At 26.7% G+C, this 11,081-nt stretch overlaps 1 protein-coding gene across 1 annotated transcript; it reads right to left on the bottom strand.

The window, feature by feature from the left end:
- Nucleotides 1–5,169: 5,169 nt before the first annotated feature.
- Nucleotides 5,170–8,034, bottom strand: LOC101217799 (transcription factor KUA1). Its single transcript, XM_011661674.2, has 3 exons — nucleotides 7,463–8,034; nucleotides 6,581–6,777; nucleotides 5,170–5,980 (listed from the first exon to the last, which is right to left on the bottom strand). The coding sequence occupies exons 1-3, from the start codon at nucleotides 7,854–7,856 to the stop codon at nucleotides 5,483–5,485; spliced, it is 1,089 nt and encodes a 362-aa protein (XP_011659976.1). The 5' UTR covers nucleotides 7,857–8,034; the 3' UTR covers nucleotides 5,170–5,482.
- Nucleotides 8,035–11,081: the final 3,047 nt, after the last annotated feature.

Here is an 11,081-nt window from a genome sequence, read left to right as displayed (position 1 = left end):
ATTGACAGATTTGTTCTCCACTTTGGGATGTAATATAGAATAGAAGTATTGACAGAGTTTCCAAAATCCAACGAGGATGCCAATCTTGAAAAGAGAAAAAGGCTGGATTGATCATCTAAATCTCCTTCAATCCTCTGAGCTAATTTTCTTTAGGACAGATTCCAATGTGGGGATTAAGATTTGTAGTTAATGACATCATGACAGAACATGTCAGAAAGAAATAGAAACTAAAAACATTAAAGAAATTGAAAAAAGAGAGAGTGTCTACAAGGTTCTGATAGCGATTTTGACGACAAGGACAGCTATTGTGTAATGCACAACAAGAGAAAGATGATAAAACTATACCCTGCTTGTTTGCTCTCTGCTTAACCATAGAACGAAGGCTTTATCCTCCACACAAAGTGTGTGTGATCTGTTTTTGAAATTTTTATTTGCTTGCTGGTTGTCCTAATACTATCCAACCAATAATTTTTGACAACTCAGTGATGGCTACTGCTGGTAGTAAAGAGGACATCTTTGGTAGGTTGAAAAGTCACTATACTCTAAAAGTGATTATAAATTTTTGCAGAAACTTTTTTTGTATTTTCCGTTAACAAAAAAACCTCTACCTGGATCCCAGTAAGTTTCTGAAAAAATCCAAAATACTTTGAGAATCCCTATGATATTTTATGTTTCGTTCAGCAGCATAATGATGCAGGTACAAACCAAGGTTTTGATTCTTTAATATCAAAGAAATTAGCCACCTTATCGATAAAGAAATGATTTCTGTTTGTGTAATGTTTTGCTATTGATTGATTGAAAATATAACAAGCCTTATTAACTACTCATTTATGACCTTTTCTTATTACAAGTCTGATAACTATAGGGCTACTTATTGTCCTTATTTTCTTGTCCTTTCATCTTTAGTTATTAACTGTACGTAGACGCGTTGTTTAGTCTGATAAGAAGTATATTTTTGGAGTGTAGCATTGTTTAGTCCGAAGTTAGAAAAATTAGAGGGAGTGAGAGAGAGAGGAAAAAAATTGAGTTGCTCTAAGTGTTTGAAGCATTGAGTTAGGAAATGTATTTGGAGTGCAATGTTGTTTAGTATGAGGTTCGAAAACATTAGAGCGAGTGAGAGTGAGAGAGAGGGAAAGATGGTAGAGTTGAGTTATTTGACTTGACACATCGATGGCCAAACACTCCCTAAAAAATTATCTCGATAGATAGATACATTGAAAATTTTAGAGGTACTGTTCAAATAGGTCATTGGGTACTATCAACCCTATCTGGATCAGTTGTCATTGAAAATTTGTAGCCAAGGTTTTGAGTATTTGGTTGGATAGCAAATCTTATCTACATTTTGATTCCTATTCATTGGCTGTTCTAAATTTGAAACCAATTTTATGAAACAATCTCACTTTGTTATCCTATTCTTTTCTTTGCCTATGGAGACATATTTCAGCTTTTATTACTTTCATGTTTTATATATGCAAATGGGAAGGCCAAAAAAAGAGGTCCTTTCCCTTCCCTTCCCTTCCCTTCCCTTCCTCACTTGATTTGTTTCTATTGAGATCCCATTTGATTGTCTTTTAGGGCAAAACCATCAGAATTTAGTTTTTAATCTTTTAAAATTAAGTCTACATATGTTCTGCCTTCCACGTTTTTAGAAATGTTTTTAAACTCAACTAAAGTTCTTTTGGATTTTGAAATTTGTGTTTATTTTCTTGCAATTTTCTTACTGAGATTTTCAACAAAATGGTTTTTTAAATATTTTACTTTTCTTATATATATATATATATAGAGAATTTGTCCTTTTATCTTTATATAATAAGTAGAAGAAAGAGGAAAGTGAAACATTTGGGAGATGTGTCAGATTTTGATTCACTCAAATTTTGCTAATCCATAGATTCCTCTAAATTTTTCCACTATGTTGAGAGTTTGTTGTTTTGTATGTCGAAAAGAAATCCAATGAATGTATCTTTCTTTCCCCCAAGATTTTATTTTGTCCCATTTATATTCAAAATAACAACAAAAACCTCTTTGGAATATATATTTATTGTCTCCATCTACTTCATTCCATCCTCTCTTTTCAATCCTCCACATTGTTATTATATCATTCTATCTATCCACACACACACACACACAATGAAATTTCAAATATGATGAAACAATTTCAAATATGATGAAACAATTTCAAATTTATTACTAGTAGATATTGTCAAACTTTTATGACGTTAGTATTGGTAAACACCAATAGAAGTCTATTAGTGTCAGTCCATTATTGTATATATTTTGAAGGAATAGTTGCAAATTTAGCAATTAAATTTAAAATAAAGTATATAGTAACATTTTTAAAAAATTGCAAATATAGCAAAATTTGTCAAATTCTATCAGTGATATGATGTTGCAAATATTGTTATAGACTCGTATGAGTTTATCCATGATAGTTTTGCTATATTTATAATTTTTTTAATGTTATATTCTTAATTATTATTGCTAAAATGACCATCTATTTTTAACAGTTTTGTCGTTTACAATGATTTTGTAATAAATATATAATTTTAAACAATGTCATGAACCCCTTCTTTCAAACCGTTTTGTCTGCATTTTTCTTCTTGTATGGTCAATTTTGTGGTCACTACATTCATTTTGGCCTACTTATTTTTTCATCCAGCTAAAGTTTTTTCCCCACAATTCACAAAGCATCTTAGAAAGTTATTTAATTCGTTACATGGGAAAATTAGAGTCTATTTTTTTTTTATTTAGTACGAGGGTGGATATAATTGAACCTGGAAACAGATTATTTAACTGTTGCATGAATCTTAATTTTAATGTTTTTTTTTGTTGATAATAAACAAAATTAATTAAATAATCACAGTAATTTTCATGTAAAATATTTTAATATATTTTCAAAATTTATAGTGAGAATGTTGTAGATAACGATTTTTTAAATAACAATAAGTTAGCATTGGGGATTAAATTAATAGATTTATTGAAAATATAAAGATTATGGTTATTGAATTTTTTAACCAAGTTGAACTTTTTTCTTTTTATTTATTTATTATATTTTATTTTTTTTAAAAAAAACCGTGACTACTATAAGCTAGTAATTCATATATATAGTAGCTTAGCAAGTGATTTCACACTAAAAAGAGAGATATCATAATATTTATTTCCAATGTAATTATAGTAGCTAGGCATGGACTACACAGTTCAATAATTCTTTCTAAAATTGTGTGTGTGTGATCTACAAAATGAAATTAATTATGAGGTATAGTTATTTGAATATATTTGTGGGCCAAATTCATTGATTGGATATGTATATATATATATATAACACTGAAGACACTTCTTTCCCATATGAAATCTTAATTCCAAAACTTTGGATTATGAAAGGTTAAACTTTCCATTACCAAATTTGAAGCAAATCCTTTAGTCCACCAAACCAAGAGTTTTTCCCTAATTTTCTTTTAATACAGTGTGCAGTTACGTGGCAATCGAGTTATATATGCAAACTTTGACAAGTGTTTTCTCGTTTAATCATATTTTGTACTAAAAAGTACTATCTAATAAAGTCTTGTGGTTGGGTGTATCAATGAGATCTTTGATATATATAGCTTTCACTCCTCAATTATGGATAAAATCTTGAATTTAAAACCGCAACGAAAAATTTGATGTTTTCTAGGATTTAGGTAGAATAATATATGTGAATTAGGTGTGATATAGTAAGTTGGATAAATGATGAGTACTATTTGAGTTAAATTCAAATCAACTCAATTGAATTCATCCAATGCCTCTTTTTATAATTTATTTAAAGGTGGAATGATAGAAAATAATTTAAGTGTAGAAAAAGTTAATGCAATAATACTAAGATGATCGATCAATTAAATTACATTAAACTAAACTAAACTAATAACCATTCAAAAAATATCAAGTGGGGCAGATTCTTTTTGCTCTTCTCTATTGATTCTTTTTATTATATTTTTTTAAAGAAAATTTTAAAATATAGTAAAAAATCCAAAATAATTTTATTAAAAACAAACAAACAAATAAAATTGAAATGTTTTTATAGCAAAAGGAAAGAAAGTTAGAGAGAGAGAGAGAGGCTTTTAAGAAAACTTTATTCTCAACCACTAGGGTTCCTTTCCACAGTTGTCTCCATTAGCATCAGCAGCTGGCAAATATATACAAAGGATAGTAAATATAATAGTACATTTGAAATGACTTTATTCATTATTATTTATTATTATTACTATTACTATTAGTATTTTATTAATATAAAAATACCCCCAAAGTTTCATCAATATTTTCTTTAGAGAAAAAAAAAAAAAAAGAGTATGTAAAAAGATAGGGTTAGGGTAATGAATTAAATGAAGTGGACATTTTCCTACAATTATACGAAGGTGGTGAGATAAAAGATGCCAAGGAATATCTAAGAAGGAAAAAATATATATTTCTCCGCTTTCCTTTCAATCCATCAAATTATTGAAAATATTTATAAATATAGCAGTGGTTTTATTATTATTGTTTTTATGAGACAATATATTTTGATTATAGAATGTATAACCAGACAAATTAAGATAACACCTTCCTCCCCATGATTTTAATACTTTATTTTTGTGACAAATCTTTGTTTCAATTTATTTTTAAATGCTTGTTAATGAGAACAAGCAAGAATATTAAACACTTAGGTAGGGCATCATATATATATATGCATTTATTTAAGATAATATTAATTAATAGTATCAATCAAATTAAACACATTTAATAAAACATATTTCACTACTTGTTTGAAGTATTTTACCATCTTTACACAAAAGTATATATAAAAAGTAAGTATTTATATCAAAAAAATTTTAATTTTATAATAGAATCTTATTCGTATTTATCAATGCATGAAAGACCGTGATAGTTGATAGATTATCAAAATTTACTAGTGTTTATAATTGATAGAATTTAACATTTTACTATATTTTGGTTCATTACGCTATATTTAAAAACGCTCATCATATAAACGTTTAGGGTAGCTATCATAAATTTACCTTATTAACGTTGAACTTTCACGTTTAATAATTCTCTCACTCCCCATTTTAATTTGTTAAAAAAGAAAAGGAAAAGGAAAAGAAAAAACAAAGAAACAAACTCACCAGTTTAGATATCTCAAACATAGGTAAATTGATTAAGACATGATATGAAAGATCTCTCACAAAAAAAAGTGAGTTGTAATTGATATCCTCATAACATCAATTATTATTATTCTTACAAATAAACTTTGTAGCAGCTACAATTGAGCCATCATCCATAAAGACAAATATATATATAACACAAAAATTTCTAACCAAAACAAAAAGAGAACTTGTAATTAATATAATATAATTCATCATCATCAACAACAATAATAATAATGATATTTCTTATTTCTTTCTTTCTTTTTCTTCCAAGGAAAAAGGGGAGAGGGAAAAATATATAGAAATTTATAATCTTAATTAACAACAATAATTTAGGTAACACTAATAGTTGGTGGGTTTTTGTTTTGTTCCAATTCTAAGTTGGAAGCCATTGGAGAAGCCAAAGTGAGCTCAAGATGAGGTTGATGATCATTTGAAGAAGAAGAAGAAGAAATAATAGGATATTTTGGAGGGGTAGAGTACTTGGAATAATTATTATATAAGTTAGGAGGTGATTTAAGGTGCGAATTAATCAAACCATAAACCCAAAGTGAAGAAGAAGAAGAAGAAGAAGAAGAAGAGATTTGATTATTATTATTATTGTTTTTGTTGTTAATTACTTCCATATTATTATTATTATTATTATTGTAAGGTAATTGTTGGGAAGAACTTGCAAAAGTAGTTGTAATATTACTACTCATCATCACCTCCTTCTTATTGAAATGATCAATAATAATATGATTATTATGATCATCATCATTTTGAGAATTTGTTGATATCTTCAAACATTGAGAAAGTGCTATTGTTGTTGTTTCATATGCTGTCCCAACCTGTTTTTTTTTAAACACAAAATAGAAAGAAAAAGAATCAAAACAAATTAATGGAAAAGGAAACAATAGTTTTATATGTATGTGGAGATAAAAGGATCAAGTAGAAGAATTTATGATATTGATAGATAATAGAGAGAAACTATTAGTTATGAACACTTAATTGATGTGGGTTTAATTAATAATCATTTAGTTTTTAAAAATTAAGCTTATATAGTTAATTAAATGATATTCTTATTACATGTACCTATAGATTTCTTAGTTGTATTGTTCATGTGGTACCATTATTTCAAAATTGAACATTTGACTAAGAATTCAAAATTTTGTTTGTTTAGGAAAAGTGAAAAAGGTAACAATATTTGAGAAAAGTGATTTAGAAAAGCACATGTTTGTTTGGTAAATGATTTTGTATTTAGTTTTCTAATAAATTTTACTAATTATTTCCCTTAAATCAAAACAGAGGACAAAAGAAAAACTTAGAAAGTAATATTTATAAACTTGAAAATAATTCCTAAAGGGAACATAAATAAGTATAAAATTAGGAAACTAACAAGAAATTGTAATTTAGATGAGTCGATATATAAAAGAGACGAGCTATTTTACCATGTCAAAGAGACTAGAGCGTCTATTCTTTTTGTTGAGAGTAGACTGTCTAAGGAAATACTTTTGAGCATGACTAGCGACTTGCGTTGGAGTTCTAGTGGTTACGTAGTTCTTCGAAATTCCTCTCCAATCTCCTCTTCCAAGCTTTTCAAGTCCAATTAGAAATTTTCTATGCTCTTCTTCTGTCCATGGAACCCCTAAAACAAACAATAATTCATCCTTTAAAAACATTTTAATCATTTTTATTGAGATTTTCAAATTACAAATCTTCTTTTTCAACCATAAAGAATAGAAGAAAACCCCAAAAAGAAACAGAGGGTAATGATAGGGTTTTCTTCTTTCTTTTCTCTTTTTGTTCATATATATAAACTATCAATCCAATCTCCAAACACCAAGCAAGAAAAAGTTTCCAAATCTTCAAAAAAAATTGAAAACCCAGAAAGGAAAAAGTGCAAAAGATCAAAACTTGAATGAATAAAACAAAACAAAGCAAAAATTTGAAGAGACCCAAATGATAGGAAAGAAAAAAAAAGTTATATTATTAATTAACAATTCAGCCCACAAAACATTATTATTTATTATTGTTAGTAAGAGTTATTTCAAATTACAAATCTTAATTTTCAACCAAAAAGAATATAGAAACTAATTAGGGTAATAGTGGGTTTCTCTTTTCTTTTTCTGTTCATACATATAAACTATCAAATATATATCCAATCTCAAAATCCCAAGCAAGAAAAAGTTTCCAAAACCTCAAAAGATTACAAACCCACTAAAAAAAATCAAAATAACTTGAATAAAGAAAAGAAGAAAAGATGAAGGTTTGAAGAAAAACCCAAATCATAAAAAAAAAACTAAATAAATAAAAAAAGAAAAAGTGTTTACCTTTCTTCCTTTCCTGGTCTCCATTGAGAAGGCCATCAGAGAGATAACCATTACTGGGAGATTTAGAATAATGTTCAAGATGATGATGATGATGATTATCAATATGAATTCGAGAAGAAGAAGTGGACGACGACGACAAGCAATCGGTACTAAAGCTTTTCTTAATGGAAAAAGCAGAAGCAGTACTTGAAGAATAAGAAGCATTTGAAGAAGAAGAAGTAGTTGAAGAAGAAGTTGAAGAAGAAGAATAAGAATCAAGATGAACTCCAAAAAGCCTAACTAAACCACAAGTATTAGCAACATTCAAATTAGGTGTTATTATTGAACCTCTAATGTTTGAGCAAGTCCTTGAATTGTGACCTATGTTTCCACAATGTGAGCACTTTCTTCCCATTTCTTTTCTCTTTCACTCTTAAAAACAATGAAAACCCAAAAAGAAAAGGAAGAAATATATAAATGGGAGAGATCAATGAGAGAAAGAGAGAGAGCACAAAAAGAAATGAAATATTTGGTGTGAAGTTTATAACTTTATATGATGATGATGATGATGAGAGAGTGAGAAAGAAGTGGGTAATAAAGAGAAAATATATATAAAATAAATAATGGATGCATAAGAGAAGAAAGTGATTGGATCATCTTTACATATAACCTTTATTTTTGTTTTTTGTTTTTTGTTTTTCTTTTTTCCTTTTCCCAACTTGGTTTTATTTATATATATATATAAATTTAATCACATTTTTTCTCTATGGGATTCTTAATTACAATAACTAAAAAAGAAAAAAAAGATATATTAGTATTGTTTCATACTGTGACTATGATTTTCATGTGCTTTCAAGTGTGATTTCTTGTACTTAAAAAGGGTTATTTTTATTATTATTCTTGATTTTCAAAAGAACGACGCATGGTTGTGTGTGTTTTAAGTTGTATCTATCATTATCGTGTTTATTAATTAAGTGTTGAATTACAAGTTATCAGCCGATAAAAAATGGATGCATTTTTAGACTGTGTAATGTGTGTATATATATATATATAAAAGGGAAAGAAAGATCATAGAAATGGCAGAAAGTTTGAAAGAAAGTTAAAGTTGATTTGTGATGAGCACTTTCATAGGAAATTTAGTGGAACCACACCCATCTTTTCACTTCCCTCTTTTTATTTCTATATATTTCTATTTACAATAAAATTTTAAATGAATAATTTAATTATGTCATTTTGCATATTCTTTAAAAAAAAAATTAAAATTAGGATCATATAATCGAGATAATACTCTTTGTAATATATGAATTGAGTTAGGGTCATATTTCATTTCAACTAATGAAAAATATTTTTTTATTCTCTATATTCTTCGCTTCTTTGGTCTTCTAATTTTGTGCTTTAAAACTTTTTTTATTCATTCATTGTCTCTTATGTTCAAGTGGATGAATGAGTTAATTAAAACAAACAAATAAAAACAAATAGAGATTGAAATAAATTATAAAGAAAAAAATCGTGGAAAAGTGCTTCTCAAAAACTATCTATAGAAAGTACAATTTCTATATAGGAAATTTCAATATAATTTCATTAGTAACTCTCTACTATTTATTTGTTTCTTTCAACTTTTGATTTTTGTTCTTTTTTTTTTTCATATTTGGGGAAAAAAGTCCAAAGTTTTCAAACTAAGAGAGGACCAAAAATATTGTTGCTAAATTTTCTTCAAGAAAAAAAGAGAAGGCAAAATGACACTTTTAAAAATTTAAAATTAAGGAAAAAGAAATTAATCTTAGCAATACGTATATGTATGTATATAATTCAATACCTAAAAGATTTCTTTTGTGTTTTGTTTTCTTATACGAAAATATTTATTAGATATAGTAAAATTTCATATTATAATAATTTTTTCAGTTCATCAATATCGTTAATAGAAGTCTATCAATGTCTATTAGTGATAAATTTAAAATTTTATAAATATTTTTATTCATTTTATTATTAATTATTTGAAGAACACCTCTTCCATATAAATGAATTAATTAAGCAACAAAACACTTCTTCACTGATACACATAATATTTCAATTGAACTATATATCATCTCATTTCAGTTGTAGCTTTTATATATATATATATAGAACTAATAGTTGATCATATAATTAAATAACATATGATATTTAATTAATTAGTTAGTTAAATATTCTAAGCATTGATAGTGATTGATTTAATTAATGGAAAAAGATTAGATCACAAATATATCCACACAACTGTCAAGATATTATAATGTATACATAAAATTGAGAAAGGTATCAACTAATTTTAATTAAGGATTTTTAAGCAAATGGGTTTTGTAGAGTCCACTGTATTTAAGGAACACAAGTTTAAGTTAATATCTTTTTTTCTTTTTTTGCATTTTCTCTTGATCCCATTTTCTTTTATTATTTAATCTCTATTATATATATAGAACCCTAAAAAAAACACTTAAATTAAGATTAAATTGTTTAGTTCACAAACTCATCATTTGGCACCATATCATAATTAGGAATCTTTAATTTGTTTCCAACTAAACAATAAAAAAGAATTAAGACAACAGCATTAATTATTTAGAAAAGTTATATTTAATTTGTTGTTGTTAAAAATATAACGGATTTGACTCTATTATATATCACATGACTTGATTTGTCTTCAAGAGGTCGAAGGTTCAATTTTCATGCACGCACGTCTACATATACACATATGTAGAAAATTGTTTTAAATGGTAAAACCGTTAAAAATATTTGTATATATAGCAAAACTTTACTTTCTATTGCGACCTTTGATCACTTAGCTCATTTATAGTTGAATTTAATATTTTTTATAGAAGTTGAAGGTCTAATTTTTCATTCCCCGCTCCCCATTGTTGTACTGCATATATACACACAAAAATGACATAATTATTATTATTATTATATATATATATAATAGAACATTTGAACTATAATTTTAAATATCTTAAAGCTGAAGTATAGAGTACTTCATGAATTCTTAAACCCTTAAGGATTCTTCAATAGATTTGAATATATATATACATATATATATAACCCTAAACCAATAATTTAAGAAATATTCCTACCAATATATTGAGTTTGTAGTGTCACCCATTATACTCAAGAAATCTTAGATATATATATATGACAAATACTTTTGTAAAGAGTTGAAACTTTCTAGATAATCAATTTGTTTTTTCCTCTTTTTTTGTTTTGTATTTTAAAAATAATATAGAAATAATTAAAATAGCATTTTACATATAAGAAAACAGCATATGTATTATATATATACACATGTACACAAACACATGAATCAGAAGTCTTGTGTACATTGACAACTGCAATTTAACAAATTGATCATTAAATAATTAATTTGAGATTCATGCATGGGTGCCTAAAAAGCATCAAGTTCAAGTGTTGTATATATAAGAACATAATTGCAAGTTGATCGTTGGTCAATTGTTGACGGGTAAGGAAGAAAACTCAAGCCTTCCACCTCTGAAATACGGAAGGTCGTATCATTCTACTATTAAGTTAATGTTAAATAACTCAACTCTGTCAACTTCAACATTGTTCACTATTAAACTTTGCATATTCATGAATGAATTTCATCTTCTAATATTTTTTA

This window comes from Cucumis sativus, chromosome 1, assembly GCF_000004075.3.
Source record: "Cucumis sativus cultivar 9930 chromosome 1, Cucumber_9930_V3, whole genome shotgun sequence".
NCBI lineage: Eukaryota > Viridiplantae > Streptophyta > Magnoliopsida > Cucurbitales > Cucurbitaceae > Cucumis > Cucumis sativus.
Note: the sequence above shows the minus strand (reverse complement) of the source record. Positions and strands in the feature narration are given on the sequence as shown.

Coding starts and splice junctions, on each gene's coding strand:
- LOC101217799 (XM_011661674.2), bottom strand. CDS start 7,856: ATGGGAAGAAAGTGCTCACATTGTGGAAACATAGGTCACAATTCAAGG. Junction 6,778..7,462: donor AGACCAGGAAAGGAAGAAAG/GTAAACACTTTT, acceptor TGTTTGTTTTAG/GGGTTCCATGGACAGAAGAA. Junction 5,981..6,580: donor GCTCTAGTCTCTTTGACATG/GTAAAATAGCTC, acceptor AAAAAAAAACAG/GTTGGGACAGCATATGAAAC.